Here is a 16,109-nt window from a genome sequence, read left to right on the forward strand (position 1 = left end):
ATCGGTGGGAAACTTGGATCTCACAAAAGGGACATAAGTACATCAGAGAGGGAATAAATGAAGGTAAAATAAAAATATTTTTGTTGCTAATCCATCTAAAAGATAACTTTTTAATAGTAACAATGTATTACGTGATTATAGCAAATGGGTAGTGAAATGACTGACCGCAAAGTCACAAGAGACAGGAGACAGGATTTGGGATACTGAAAACGGGAAGGCAAACAAAAAAAAGGAAAAGGAAGGAAGGGAAAAAAGCAAAGAACAAATGCAACAATCAGAAAAGAATTACAAACATAGCAGCCATCAACTATGTCAGTAATCATTTTGAATGTTGATGGTCTGAGTACACAGATTAATAGACAGATTGTCAGAGTAGATTTTAAAAAGACCCAAGTCTATGTTTTCTACAAAAAAAAACCTTTAAATAGAAAGACTAGGAGAGGTTAAAAAAATAGAATGGACAACAATATCAGAAGATATAAGGCAAAACTAATAGAACTGAAAGGAGAAATTCACAAATCCATTATTATTCTAGAGGCATCAATACCCTTCTGTCTGTAATTGACAGATCAAACAGGCAGAAAATCAATAAAGATATTGATGACCTGAACAGCAGCACCAATCAACTTGATCTAATTAACAATAGAAGATCCACACAACAACAGCAGAATACTCATTCTTCTTAAGCTCACAGGAAATGTCCAGTGATACCACATTCTGGGTCATAAAATACATCATAACACATTTAATAGAATAATAAGCATGAAAAGTAGTTTCTCAGATCACAGTAGAATTAAATAAGTCAGTGACAGAAAGATAGCTATAAAGTCCTTTCAAATATTTAGAAATTTAATAATGTACTTCTAAATAATTCTTAGCTCAAAAAGAAGCCTTAAAAGAAATTACAAAATGTTGTAAGCTAGTTAAAATGAAAGTATAACTTATCAAAATATGTGGGATGGTGCAAAAGTAGTGTTTGGAGGAAGTTTGTAGTATTAAATTTGTATATTAGGAAATAAGAAAGCTAAAAATCAATGAAGTTTTTACCTTAGGAAAGCATAGCAAGTTAAGCCAAAAGCACGCAGAAAAGAAGAAATAATACATGATTAAAGTACAAATCACTGAAACTGAAAAAAAAATAGTAGAGAAAATCAATAAAACAAAAACTTGGTTCACGGAAAAGATGAATAAAACTGATAAGCTTCTAGCCTGATTAAAGAAAAAAATGAGACAAGACCCAGTTACCAATATCAAAAGAGGAGTGGAGATGATCTCATACCAGCATATGATATGTGTGGGTAGAGTTGGCCTTCTTTTATCAGACTCCTCTGCTCCTAGAACAGATCAGCAAAACAAACAAGTAAATGACATTTTCCAACCTTCTTTTTTTATTTAAATTATTTTATTGTTGTTCAATTACAGTTGTCTGTATTTTCTTTTCCCCCCTCCCCCCAACCCCCTTCAACCTTTTTTTATTGTCATGGCACTCATAGAAAATTGGGTGGAGGATGGATGGATGATGGATGGATGATGAATGGATGGATGGATGGTGGTTGGATGGATAGATGGATGGACGGATGAATGGATGATGGATGAATGGATGGATGAATGGGGCACACTGCTATAAACATATAGACAGGATTGCAAATGGAGGCTACTTCCTGGGATTCACTGGCCCACATGTCCAGCCACCCAAAGCTCTTCCAGGATGCAGTACGGAGGGCTAAGAGAGTATCTCTACTAGCCTGCCTCATTCATTTGCATACACATGAAAATTGTTTGTTTTTATAATGCTAATAGTATTCATGCACCTGGTTCATTAGGCTAACCATCAAAAGGGAGAAAGGAAACCCACAGTCCTAAAAACTTACTTCCTCAACCCCACACATCCACACCCCTTCTCCCAATATTCCAGGTCCCTCCTCTCTGCCTCTAGGGCTTCTGGGTAGGAAAGGAGAGTTGACCAAAATGTGTCCCTAGGAGATGCATCAGTGCACACGAGTGGGCAGCAAGTGAGGCGTGTGGCTGGCTCTTCAGACAGATTTTCCAGCTGGACAGAAGGTTCTGACTCTTGGTGCCCCGGGGCTCTCGATTAGCCTGCCTGCGAGCAAGGCAAACTGAGACATCAGCATCCATAAGGGAGACACTTCGTTAATAGCAAATATTGGTGACTGCCACGACCTCTCACTCATTCAATATCCAATAGCCCGGGCTGTGTCTAAGGCCCGGAAAATAGAAAAAGGAACAAGAAAACCTAATCTGGTTTCTTCTGTTCAGTCGTCCGCTCAGTCAGCACCAGTGCTGTTGGGAGACAAGGAGCTCTGGGCCGGGAGTGTGAACCGGACAGAGGCAGCTCGTAGTCCTGCAGCTTAGAGTCTGACAAGGTCAACAGGTCAGTGCCTCAGGCGGGCTTCTCAGGACCCAAACAGCACTCAGCTTCTTTGCAGCAAGAGTGAGCAAGTCTCAGTGAGACTTGAACTGTCATGGGTGAATGGAAATTCCATCGGGGGAATTGGGTGTTTAAGGATTAAGGATTCTGAAGTCAAATGTTGTGATTTATGAGGTTGATTTATTGCTGAGTTTTTGAAAATGGGCATTCCTGGAGTGTATCCCACCGAGTACGGGCTTACAAACAGTCAAAACATCATCAGCAGAGGAGAGATCTGACCGCATTTCACTGATTCAGGTACAAACATGTTTGATGTAAGAGAAGCTTCCACCTACCGTGTCCCAGAAACCAGCTTCTGTTTTCCTAGTGTGATCCGTGAGCCTGAAACACGAAGCAGATTATACTAGAAGCTGATGTTCTAGCATCAGCCTGAAACCCTGGTCTTAACCAAAAGGGCTTTATCCACGTTTATTTCATATGTCCTTCATTCATCAACTGTATTGAGTATGTTCTTTATACCAGGTCTGTGCCTGGCGCTGAGAATCTAAAGATAAATATGACCTGGCCTATGGCCCTGGGTGTCTGGTAGATATAAGACTTCTGTGTCAACATGCAGTTACTCCCCAATGTTGCCTATTTTTGCGGTAACTTAAACTCAGGGTGAGCTTGGGAGACTTGAGAAAGACTCCTGGAGAAAACAGGACCCAAGCTGGGTTTTAAAAAGGAGTTGACCAGGTGGAGAAGGAAGGGGGACATTTTAGGAGGGAGAAAGAGTGTGCAAACTGGCACAGAGCGGTCTCTGATTGAGAAACATTGAATTCAGAGTATAGGATTGATGGGGACAGAGAAAAGAGAGTGGGTCGGACTGGGGCCAGACAGAGTTGCCCAAAGAAGGAATTACTGACCGTTATTATGTACTACCTGACTGAGTGAATTTTACCTCCGAAATAGAAACTCAAATCCGTATGTCCGGAGACAAGCAGCAATGTACTGCAGGTGAAATCTACGACTGTTTCTAAGGCCACATAGGACATGCGCGCACACACTATCCTGTGTCTTTAATCAATATACTTTGCCCTCAGAATGACCTGGATAGAGCGGGGAGAACCAGCATCGTCAAAGTGATTGCTGGCTAAAATGGCCAAATGAGGCAAGTCACCCCCAAACAATATAAGGAATGGCAGCTAATGCGGTATACTGAAAATATGTTATATAAAACCCTACTCTTGTATTCATTCAGTCCATCATTTGACCCCTGAAAGATGATAGTCCCATAACCAAGGTGCCATCATGTCCAGAATTTCTCTGAGCAGCCCCCCACCCAACGCACCTTGTCTCTGGTTCCAGGGCTAGAGGGTAGAGTACCAGGTCAGAGGTCCTGGGCCCGGGGGAATCTTCAGGTCTTCCTGCCTCCTCTGTCCCCAGAACTTCCCCATCCCAGCCCTTTCTCCACACAGCGACATGGGGTTTGGGAATTAGTGGAACAGAGGATGAAGATAAGCTGCCCCTAGACATAATTTTTCCTTGAATTAAATCCATAGGCAGTAAAGGACCTTAGGTGGCAAGTAGCACAGCCCCAGAGCCTCAGATGTCTAAGTGAGCTTTGTGTGTGACAAGGAGCCCCTGAGGGTGACACCGCCCCAGATCCATGACAGCTTACTGCCACACCTCCTGGCGCCTCTCTCCCTCCAGACAGCCCGGACAGGTGGCAGCTTCTGGAGCATTTGCCTGGGAGGTATTATCACACCCAGCTCTGCAGCCTCCCTGCTCCAAGTGCTGACGAGCTGACCTCCACCCACGACTCAATGACAACAAGCCAGAGACATCAATAAAACTCATTATAAGTGATAGCGGCCTTTCAAACAGGCATTCGGCTCAGAGAATTAATTCCTCCCGCCCCTCCCAGGCAGCTTTAGTGAAATTAAAGTGCGAATAGACATGCTCATGAGTTTCCCATTTCCTGCCTGCGTTCATCAGGAATCTAGGTCAGGATGGTGCTCCTCCTTCCCATCTCCACGGTACATGCCTCAGAAGGGCAAAGCCCCAGGTTTGCACGCCCCTCCTTCTCTTTGTCCGTTCCCCTGCAGAAGACCAAGTGTCACAAGGACAGCCACCCTGACACTCTGGTCTCTCTCGACTTCAGCACCAAGTCAAGAGGTTGAGTCTGGGCTCAGGCAGTGTTCACCCCAGGTGTCCATTAGCAGCGCAAAGCAGCTGTTCTCCAGTGTCAGCCCGGAAATCAGGTCATGAACTTCACCTTTTCCCATTGACCTCTGAGGGCTCCCTAGTTCTGCTGTAGGTAACATCCAGACTGGTTGTTCTGATGCAAAGCCCTGTCCTTCCCCATCTCTCTAGTCTCTCAGGTGTAAGTTCGTTTCCCTCCTGAATGATAGTAAGAGTAACAAAGAAATCATCATTTATACAGTGTTTGTAATCTAAAAACAACTTCCATGAATATGTGAAATTAGAGCTTAGAATTTTATTGAAAAAATGTTTTAAGTTTTTTGAAAGAAAAAAATATTACCTGTGATTGTAGAACCTTACTATAATTATTTCCGTTACACATTTTACTTCAGTCTCTGTCCACAGGTAGACATTGTTTATCATTGTGATCAAATGTAAAGAATGTCCAATTCTTTTGCTGTTTGCTTCACTTATGATCAGATCTTCATAAGTATCATATTGAATAGCTGGTTGAACATATTTCTCTGGGTTGCTAATTTGTGATTTATTTAATGGTTCACCCAACGAAGGGAAGACATGTATTTAGTTTCATATACTATGTTCTTTGCTTGCTTTTCAATTTTTTTTAGGAATAGCCCCAGGAGTGGGATTCCTTGGTCTTGATATGGACTGCCTTGCTGATATTTTTAAGAGGATGATACCAAGTTTTGGTACCACTAATAGGACTGATGACCATTTTTTTATTATAAACTAAAAGACCTGAGAGACATGTCAAACTTAATGGAAAAATTATCTTCTGTTTGTTTGTTTTGGTGAGGTCCTTTCTAATATTATCCGTCTCTTCAGTGGAGGCCTAAGGAAGAAAAACGAAAAATTAAGAGAAGAGTAGTTTTGCAGAATAGTTCCCATTCTGTGACTCACCTCCTTCCCTTCCCTGTTTCTGTTCCTGGTGGGTGAGGAGGCCGTAAGAGTATGAGATGCTGGTGGGTCTGGGCTTGAACAAGCGCCTCTCCATCTTAATGAGAGAACCGCTAAGAGTGAGCTAGACACTGACCAACCCTCAAGAGTCACACAGCCTTATGGCTGATTGTGTCAAGAGAGGCAGCCTGCTGATGCTGAGCCTTTTGAGTTCCCTCTGGGTAAATTCTCTAACTCACCTGAAATTCTGAATCCTGGAGGCATTGAGACCTATTTCTGCCTTCCATCTCTTTCTGTGGCATTCTTCTGTGACACTGGCCCAAGGCAAGTCCTCTGATAGCGTTTAAGGCAGATGATGATGGGGAGAAAGCTGCCCCTAGCAGTGGATGCCTGGTGGGCACTTACGGAGGGTACCGCTCTGGAGGAGGGGTGGTTATGAGCAGTGCTGGTTATAAAGGCAAGAAGAAGGAAGGAAGGCTACCCCATGGGTCCTAACGATGCAGCATACCAATGTAGATACATTTGACCCTTCCCCTCCACATTAGGGGGTGCCAGGGTGTTGAGATGTGTGATCATTATTGTCTTCTAAAGGTTGTATCCTGCTGACTGCTAGAATAGACCAGTAGGATAATCATTGTACCCAACATTGCACGATGCAGACAATTTGAGAAGTGCACTTTAACACACATATTAGACATGACAGAGTATGTCTAAACCAAGGTCATTCAACTAAATGAAATGATAGTGTCACTTAGGCCTTAGTCCTTTGGGTGTGGCTCACTCCTTTTGCACTTAGTAGATGCTCACCAGTGAATGAACCCTGGTGTTCTGACATTGAGCCTATGTTTCACCCTGAGCTGCTATAGGGTAAAAGCTAGAGTTTGTGCAGCCTTTGCTCTACAGTAGTTTTGAGATCAAGGGATGGACGTGTAACCTAAAGATAATGGCTCACCCAAAATCTCGTTACCTACAATGTGTTAGGAAATGTATATTCCTACAAACATCTTTCTGTTTGGGGGAATCAAAGATAGAGCAGCCCTAGTGCTGCTGATTGGGAAGGAGCTTACAGCTTGTCATAGTCTCCCAGAAGGGGGATGCTGAAGAAGACAGAGGAACAGCTCTGGGCTCTATGGCCTTGGACAACTCATTGGCCTGCTGCTTCTCTAGACGCACTGTGAGCCTCCTCCATATTCAATCCGCAGCCCTTTGTAGCTACAAAACCAATGTGCCAGCTTTCCTGAACACGGTGTTTGTTCTGATCTCTCGTAGGAGGTGCTTGAACTGGCTTTCTCCATCTTGTATGACTCAAACTGCCAACTGAACTTCATTGCTCCTGACAAGCATGAGGTAAGGGTCTCAGGGGGTTTATTTTATGAGAGAAGGTCACATTTTTCTCTAGAAAAACAAGCAGGAGAAAAATGTTAGTAACACAGAAATTTCATTGAAAAAGAAAAGGCCTGCCTGAGAAAAATCAGGAACAAAGGAACATCTTGTTGACTTGGAAAGGGATGGGAAAACTGCCAGTTTCTCACTAGCTCATTTAATAGCCCATGATAAAGAAAAATAATGTATGGAGGGGTAAGACTTAGCAAAGGCATAGTTCTTAATCCAGGAGAAGAAGCAGCCCTGGTTACATCTTTGGAGATGCCATTGAATATTTAGTTTCTGGTCCTGATTACCCCAAGATAAACTTGTCTTTATTCTTGAAACTATCTTATATACCTGAAACTAATAAAAAAATATCAAATGTAAACTGGAATTGAAAAGTACAATTTAAAAAAAGAAGACATTTGATAGAGTAGGTTTCCTACCATGTTTCTTTAAATGACTTTGAGAAGTTCAGGGCTGTCTCTGGTGTTGGGTTTTATTTTTGAGATGCTTTTATTCCTTTTTGACATCTTGTTATATGTATAATTTGTTTCTCTTCTTGAGGCACACTGTCAGCTATATTTAAAATATTTAGCATAAAGCTAAGAAAATGCATTTATAAGATAAAGTAGCAGCTATGGTTGATTTAACTTTTTATCCAGTAAACTAGCGTCCAACATCATGCTTGAAATTCTTATTTTTGTTTTGTGCGTGGTTGCATAAACATTTTTCAGAAAGGAAGGGAACATTTTACTAAAACATGACTCTTGTTCCCTATTTCCCCTGGGAGACTTAGCTCATTTAGAAGTTATTCAGTATTGGGTTTACACTGGCTTGAAGCTTTTGAATAAAATTGTACATCCCAAAGAGAGAGGAAAGATTAGATGCAAATCCTGCATTTAGAATGGTGTTTAAATAGAATTCTGTGTTACTTGACATTTCGTTTGCAGAAGGCTATGACTTTGTCTTCATCTTTCTGAAAATAGATTGTGTGTCCTACTGTTTCTCTTTCTAAATAAAACTGTGGTTGTGCACAGGCCAGCATAGTCACGATGTGTGCAGCGGCGGAGCAAACCACCAAACACAGTGGGCCTGTGGATGGCATTTAAATCCAGGCGAGGCTGTTTTCCCCAGGGCACGTTAACTCCATTTAACACTCAGTGTCCGGGGACTGCCGCGTCTGCATTCGCGCCTGCCCCCCATGGTGCAGTGGGGAGGAAACGCCGCATGCTTGTGGGCACTTTCGATGGCTCCAGACCACCTGCACGTCTGTTGCCTCGTTTAATTGGCATCATCACCCCATAAGACAGAAAGTTGTACTGCAGATGTCCTCGTTTATAAATGAGGAGGGAGACATTTCCAAGAATGGAGTAGCTCAACAATAGTAAACAGTAATTACAACTATTCAATGCTTTACGTACTTCATCTCACTTAATTCTCGTCTAAAACTCCAGAACAACAAGCTGGTAGTATCTCCATCTTATTAAGGAGGGGATTGAGACACAGGGAGGCTAAGACACTTGTCCAAGGTCAAACAAGGAGTACATGGCAGAGCTGGGATTTGAACTGAAAGGGCTCCAGAAACCCCTTCTCTTTGGCTCCTGACTGTGAGGCTAGGAAGAGAGAAGAAAGAAAGCAGGACCTGGACTTACAGTATCCCGCCTGTTCCCATCACCCAGCCTCAGCAGTGACCGACTCGCTGCCAGTCTGGTTTCATTTCTAGCGCCCGCACCCAGCTACCTCCCCAGGTTAGTTGCTAAGCCAGTCCAGATCCCATACCATTTTATTTGTAAGTGTTCCTATGCGCATCTCTACATAATAAACAGTCCATTTCGAAACCTAACTGCGGTACTACCACCCAATTTTGTAATGCTCTGATACCACCACCGTGTGCAGTCAGTTTTCAGATTTCTCCAGCTGACTGGTTTGTGTGTTTCCCTTCTCTGCTCTGTTCAGATCAGAATCCACATAATATCCATACAGCTGGTTAACAAGTTTCTTACATGTGCTTGAACCCATTGGTTCTCTCTCCCTCTGAGCCCCCCAGTTCCTTGGGAGCATGTGCTCATGCTTGCTTTAATTGAAATTTATTCATTAAAAAACATCATCTGTCTGGTAACATTACCACTAGTCTAGATTTTATTTATTATAATTCTGTGTATTACTTTACTGTGGCTGCTGTAACACACTGTCACATACTCAGAGGCTTAAAATGACATAAGTTGATTATTTTACAATTCTATAGGTCACAGTTCTGATACAGGTCTTTCTTGGCTAAGTTCAAGGTTATCAGCAGAGCCAAATTCTTTTCTGGAGACTCGCGGGAACATCCGTTTCCTTGGCCTTTCCATCCCTAGATGCTGCCCACACTCCTTGGCTCGTGGCTTCCATCCGTGAATAGCAGTATTGGGTCAGATCCTCACATCTCCCTCCATAGTCAGGTCCCCTTCTGCCTGTCACTGCACTCTCTGACTCCTATTCTGTTTCCCTCTGCCGCTTTTAAGGACCCTTGTGATTACATTCCCACATGGACAATGCTAGATAATCTCCCCGTTTCAAGATGAGCTAACTAGAAGCCTTTGTGCCCTTGGCCATGGAACCCAGCATACGCATGGGTTCCAGGGTTTGGACAGGGTCCTCTTGGAAAGGAGGGTGTTATTCTCCCTGCTGTAGACTGCACGTGTGTCACTTGTTTATCCATCTTCTCTGTTTCCTGTTAAGTTATAATTAGATGATGACTCAAACTCAGGCTCAACTCTGGGCAGCGGAGACGTGTTCTTCCACAGTGTCTGGTTCTCTCTCATTCAGTGGATGTTAGCAGCCATTGATGATTATTATTGCCTAGATCCCTGGATCCAATAGAGGTTGCAAAAGGTTAATATCCCAAATCTGTCCTTCCTTCTTCATTTTAAGTGGGAAGGTTACATAAACAGAAAATGGCCTTATTGACCATTTGACTACCCTGAGGTTATACAATGTAGACATCACAAACAGGATATACACTTGGTTTCTTTTACCTTCAAAATAATGAGCATCTTCCATAGGAGACTGATGAGGTGTTTTGGGTGTTTGAGTATCATTATGAAGTAATGGATATAAACATATTTTTAAGTCTAAACATTTAAACATATTGCTTCTTGGCCTTTTGGCTAAGATCGAGTATAAACATTTAAACATAGGTTACTGTCATTGTCCTCATCAGTGTCCCTATCTAGAGAAAGTGGTAACACCCTTTGTTGGATCCTGAGTCCTGTTGACAGGACCCGGATGTCTTTGATAATTTCGAGTCACTGTGGTAAGACACAATATCCCAGGCTCATCTCATATGTTCCCTGCCTTTTCTTCATGGAGCTTTGGTTCCTTTTAGTGTAGCAACCAGAATCTGGGCATTGGGTGTGTCCATTACCACTTGGTTGGTCATTACTTTTAGGTTTTTTGTGAACAGAGCTGCGAGTTATGATTTTTTGGAAAGACAAAATGCATCATACATTTCTACTGATACTTCCAACACAGATTCAGTACCACAGAGTTATTTATTGGTTGATGTACTTTTTAAATAAAATGTTCTATGCCTGCTGCCTCTCAAAAGAAAAGCACCACAGAAGTGTTCCCACGGGTTAAATTAATCTGTATTTGGAAGCTGGCCAGCACTGGGAAGGCCGCACAGAGGAGCAGTAATCCTCGGACTTGGGAAATCACAATGAGACAGAGCCAGACCTGCGAAGGGCCTCGGGGAGCAGAGAGCTCCGTGGTACACATACCTGAAAGCACCGCTCACATAGCTGGGAGCTTTTCTTTGTTGTTCTATTACAGTTGTGCCAATGTTTACCCTTTGCCCTCCTCTGCCCAGCTCACCACTCCAGCCCACCCCACACTCCCATAATCCCCACACTGTTGTCCACATCTGTGGGTCATTTATACATGTTCTTTGACCAGACTCTGCCCCTTCTTTCCACCCTTATCTCTCTCCCCCTTCCCTTCTGGTCACTATCAGTCTGTTCCTTGTTTCCCTGCCTCTGGTTCTCTTTTGCTCGCTTGTTCATTTTGTTCATTAGGTTCCTCGTATAGGTGAGGTCATATGGTATATGTCTTTCACCACCTGGCTTATTTCCCCTAGCACAGTGCTGTCCAGTTCCATCAAGTTTCCTCTCCCGGGATCTATAACATAAGGATCTCCAGGGTGGGACCTAGGTATTTATTTTTATTAAAGTTATGCTATAAAGCAATGAATGCTCAGGTGTGTTCAGAATCCATATAAAGTATTCATGAGGACACTAATACTTCCAGAACACCCTAAGCACTGAGCTAACGTTAGATGGGTTCAAAGCTTTGGCCAAGCTCCCAGAGCCCGGGCAGAAGCGAAACCCCAGAGGTCAGGGTGGCAGCGGACAGACTTGGCCTCATAACACGCCCATGGCGCCCCCTCTCAGCTTAAAGAGCAGTGCCACCAATGTGCATCACGGAGGGTTCCATCCCATCCCTACAACCTCAGGTTTGTAGCCCTCTTGTGGCAACATCTGCTATATATTCTGGTAATCACAGTGCCAAAGGCAAGAGGACTAGGGTCTGGAATTGCAACTTGAGACAGGGAGGGAAGGAGAGGGGGGAGTCTCATGCTAGAAGGAGGACCAGTGGGACAAGAAGGACAGAGCAGTTACTGCTGCTGAGGTCCTGTACAGCCTGGGACAGCCTGACACATCAGCAGAGCACGTGGTTGTCTGAGGCGCCGGCAGCGGCGGTGAGTCTTCTCGCCGGGCATCGCAGCACCACAACCAGTCGTGGCAGGACCCCAGCCTCCGGGAGGGACGCCGCCAAGGGCAGGCCAGGTCCTCAGGTGAACAAGGCCCAGCGCCTTTGCTCCCAGAGGTCACAGTCTACTGGAGAGGCAAAGGGCGCGATTCCTGTTGTGAGAGGGGGTAACCGAATACTTAGTGGGCAGCCCTGGAGGGCTTTCCAAATGAGATGATGTCCTCATGCCCCAAAGACCTAGAGGAGAGAAACCCTGGGAGCAGAAGATCCAAGGGGAAGAGGTCCCCGACAGGCCAACACACCACCCACTGAGCCCATCCCATAATTGTAGATGTTTTGTCTACCAGACGCTGGGCAGCAGAAGGCTCCCCTCCAGCCCTTTTGCTAAGAAATAGAAAGGTAGGACTACCACTGATTCCCGGGTGGCACAGGGTTGTCCTCACACGTGCCAGGAATCAGAGGGGACAGGGCTGGGCTACTAGGCCAGGAACCATACCGGGAGTCAGGAAAGAAGCAGGCCTGACCTGAGAGTTCATCCAGGAGCGTTGGAACGTATTCCAGCTATACCTTAAAATGACAGCTCCACGGGAGGGTTGTTAGAGACATTCTGTTGCACAGTCGTGGGGAACTCCAATCCTGCTCCCACGTAGGGAGGCATTTTTTGCACAGAAGAGCACAGGCACTGGAGTCTGATTGCGTAGGTTCAAATCCCACCCACTCCACATACTAGCAAGTTACTGAACTCCTCTGTGCCTCAGTTCTCATAAACAGAGACGATAACAGAAATATCAACCTTACAGAGATGTTGTGAATGTTATAAATAGTGATGGAGGCAAAGTACTCAGCACAGAGCCGAGCAGGTGTGGAGTAATCACTAAGTGTGAGCTGTTGTTAGTAGTCTTTAAAGTAGTAGTCATCAGTAGTGACCCCTGTCACCTCCTTTCTCACCAGTACTGTATCTGGACGGACGGGTTGAACGCGCTGCTGGGGAAGGACATGCTGAGTGAGCTGACTCGGAATGACTTGGACACCCTGCTCAGCATGGAGATCAAGCTCCGCCTCCTGGACCTGGAGAACATTCAGATCCCCGACGCCCCCCCGCCCATCCCCAAGGAGCCCAGCAACTATGACTTCGTCTATGACTGTAACTGAAGTGGCCGGCCCCAAAGCCACCCCTCCAAAACTGGGAAACCCAGCTAGCAGGAGAGGAGAAGGGAAACACGCCAGCGCCTTGGAATCCTCTTGTGAAGGGAAGCTGTGTGTCAACACTTCCTGGGGCCTCGCCTCTAGTCCCGCCACTTTTCTGCCCCTACCTGACATCTGGCTCACCGCCCTGATTCTGTTCCTAGATGCCACTGCTTTAGGTTACTTCCCATTGCTGCAGTCTACTGGTGGGACAAGAGCAAAACCCACCACCGTCCAGAGAGCCAAAGGGCCCTCCCGTCCTGCTCCCCCGCTGGTATGTCCTCCCCTCCTGGCGTGTAAAAGCCAGCAGTGCCAGGCTGCCCCCAACCAGCTGCCAGACCGAGGGAGAGCCCCAAGCACAGCTGGTGTCTGGAAGAAACAGCCTAACTACTTGAGAAGAAGAAACACCACCTCCTCATTCCCCTTCTCCCTACAGTCAGCTCACACCACCAGTTCCATGTGAACTGAAATCTGCTTTCAAATCCACTCCCTCTTCCCTTCTGGCCTCAGCCCTGCCCTGTTCCTTTCTGGTCCCAAAAGCAGCAGTCGCTGCCTTGTCCTAGTTCTTGCCAGCCTTGGGTCCCCAGACACGCTCCACAGGTCCCATGCCCACTTCATGTCTGCACTGTGACCCTGGCCAGCCTCCTTTCCTCACCAGCCAGTCTTGGGTTTCCTCCCCCCGCCCCAACCTGCACCTGCCTTCCTCATGCTCACACACCCTCCCAGCCCCTTAGCTGAAAGCACAAAAGGTAAACTCAGTCATCATGCTCCATCTCTAATATAATATCCAAAACCTACCTGCCTCTGCGACAGGCAGCTGCGAGCTAAGGGTCCGGTGTTACCTTCTCCTGGGTGGGGGCAGGGGGCACTTCTGCTGCAACACAGGTCCCACAGGATGGTCAAGGTGTGAAACGTCCAAGTTTACATCATTGTAATTATTACAGGTGTTGACAGTTTGCAAGGGTTTGGGGTTGGTTGATCGTTTGGTTTGGTTTTTTTGCTTTGTTTTTGTACAAAAGAGTCTAACATTTTTTTGCCAAACAGATATATATTTAATGAAAAGAAGAGATACATAAATGTGTGTACTTTCCAGTTTTTTTAATTATTTTAATCCTAAACATCTTCCTGAGAATAACATTCCCTTAAACATGCTGTGGAATAAAGTTAATTGTGATGAGTTGGGGAGCCAGTGCGTTACTGTGGTGACTTCAGTTCTTGCTGTTCATTCGTCAGGGTCGCCTGCGAGCCTGTCAGAAATGCAGCATCTTTGGCCCCACCCCAGACCCGCAGAAGCGGTTCCTGTGCCCATTAGGGGACTCTGGAGCCTTGCTGGTCACCGTGGGCTCTGAGCATCAGTAAAGGATGTTACTTCTAGGAAGACCATCTAAACTCATGGAGAAAATCAGACCCACTGTGTAAAAATATTATCTGTGCACTGTGGCCTTTGACCCTGACATTCTCGTTTATGTTTGTCTCCTTGCCACTTTATAACATGTAGAACGGACCGAATTAAACACTTCACACTGGAAGGGAGCAATGGAAAAGAATGCAAATCCATAGATGAGAAATAAGTTAAGCCAGCACTAAATAAATCTCACTATGAATTAATAAAGCATGGGTCAGAGCCCAGTGAGGGTGTTTTGGAGGTTAGTTCTTCCGGAGGCATGTCTGGATCATCAGCTTTGAGGGAAGGTGTCAGCAAGGTCCAAGCTTGCAGAACTGAGCATGGTGCAGCGCAAGCCACCACAGCAGAAGTGTCAGATGCCTACAGGTCACTGCTGTTCATTGTCACCAAGATGTCAATTACAGATTGACCTGAGTCGCAATGACGTGGTTCAGGCTCTCCATAAAATTGCAGGGGAAAATAAGTCCTTTACAATCTGTAGTAATGCACAGGTGACTATGCCTTCCACCGGAGGAAGTACACACACGCCTGAGCATGGAGTGGATGCTTCCTGGATCGTTAAACTCCGATGACGTTAACTGCATGTCTTTCATGTCAGGGGCATGTGTCGATCTGCCCACAATCACGATAAATGTGGTAAGTGTTCAGTAAAAGAAAGCAGACAGAATCATACCACTTTTTATTTAGGAGTTTTCGGACACTGTCCATGCAAAGAGGAATTCTTTGGACCGAGATACCTGAGGTCCTGGAACTCTGGGTGTGAGAGATTGATCTGTCCTATGACCCTTGCTGGGAAGAACCAGCCCCTCTCCCTTCTGTAACTCTTGCTTTCGTAGACACTAGCCCTCTCGGGACTCTACAGAGAGCATCATCCTAGCTCTCCCTGGACCCGCTCCCGCAGACAGGTGAGATCTGGGAGTGTGGTCTCACTGTTCGGTGTTCCCAAGCAAGAACCATTTGAGCCCCGACTGGTACAAGCAAGGGAAGAGGGGAGGGGAGTAAAAGTACTGAGAGGGCAGAATGCACTGCCTTTTGAGAGAGAGAGAAGAGGCGCGCCAATGAATCCTGAGTTTCTGGAATGGTGAATAAGCAGATGACCGGGCTGTGCTCTAACATCTGGAAGAGGCAAGGAGCAGCAGGTTCTCAGAAATGGTAATGAGGCGAAGGCGAGACTGTTGGACTTCTCCAAAGAAACTAGACTGTGGGCCAGTCACTGAACTGCTGTGAGCCTCTCACCTCACCAAGTGGAAATGGTGTCGCTTCAGAAGGCTGGAGACAGGTGGCTGCAAACCCACACTCAGCGCTCAGTAAGTAAATGCCCCTGCCTCGCCTTCCATGCCCAAATCCAAAGCCTGACAGTATTTGAAACACTCTCCCCCAAAGATTACTTTCAATGCAACAAAATCCACAAATGCAGTAAAAAGGATTTTCAATTATTTGACTTGAGCTTGTGTTAAAAACATGAAATCCACAGGTGTCAGCTGTACAGACAAAACTGGAATCGGAAGTACTGAGCCCATGGTTGCAGCCGGGGCCTCCCCAGGATGTGGTGGTCTCGGCAGGCCTCAGGGCTCTGCCACTCAGGTAGGGATGGAGGGCAGGCTCCAGTGTGTGCTACCTGAGAAGAGAGCTGGGGTCTTCCCCCAAAAGCCAGGATCCTGAAAGGGCTCAGCTGCAGGTCAGAAGGCAGAGATCTACCCATCGGTGCAGAACCATAATGTGAAGTCTTACTGACTGGCCTCTGGGTAGAAAAAGACTTGCCTAAAATATGAAACTTTGGGCCTGCAGCTGTTATGCTTTTAGGATACATTTTACTGTTTCCATGGGTTTCTAGAATGCCCACCTTGGAGACTAACATAAAACACTGGCTGGGCTGGGCACGGCTGGACTCCCGGCAGAAGTAAAGCCCTG

General features: G+C 45.5%; 1 protein-coding gene across 5 annotated transcripts in view; it reads left to right on the forward strand.

The window, feature by feature from the left end:
* ELMO1 (engulfment and cell motility 1) overlaps positions 1 to 13,971 on the forward strand; it is a 469,444-nt gene extending 455,473 nt beyond the window's left edge. For all 5 annotated transcript variants that reach the window (XM_053661620.1, XM_037126577.2, XM_037126578.2 and 2 more), the window contains 2 exons: positions 6,761 to 6,838; positions 12,560 to 13,971. In XM_053661620.1, coding sequence (XP_053517595.1) covers positions 6,761 to 6,838; positions 12,560 to 12,760 — 279 coding nt within the window. In that variant the 3' untranslated portion in view covers positions 12,761 to 13,971. The remainder of the gene's footprint in view (positions 1 to 6,760; positions 6,839 to 12,559) is intronic.
* Positions 13,972 to 16,109: the final 2,138 nt, after the last annotated feature.

Source organism: Artibeus jamaicensis, unplaced genomic scaffold, assembly GCF_021234435.1.
Source record: "Artibeus jamaicensis isolate MK-2021 breed Jamaican fruit bat unplaced genomic scaffold, CSHL_Jam_final contig_1016, whole genome shotgun sequence".
NCBI lineage: Eukaryota > Metazoa > Chordata > Mammalia > Chiroptera > Phyllostomidae > Artibeus > Artibeus jamaicensis.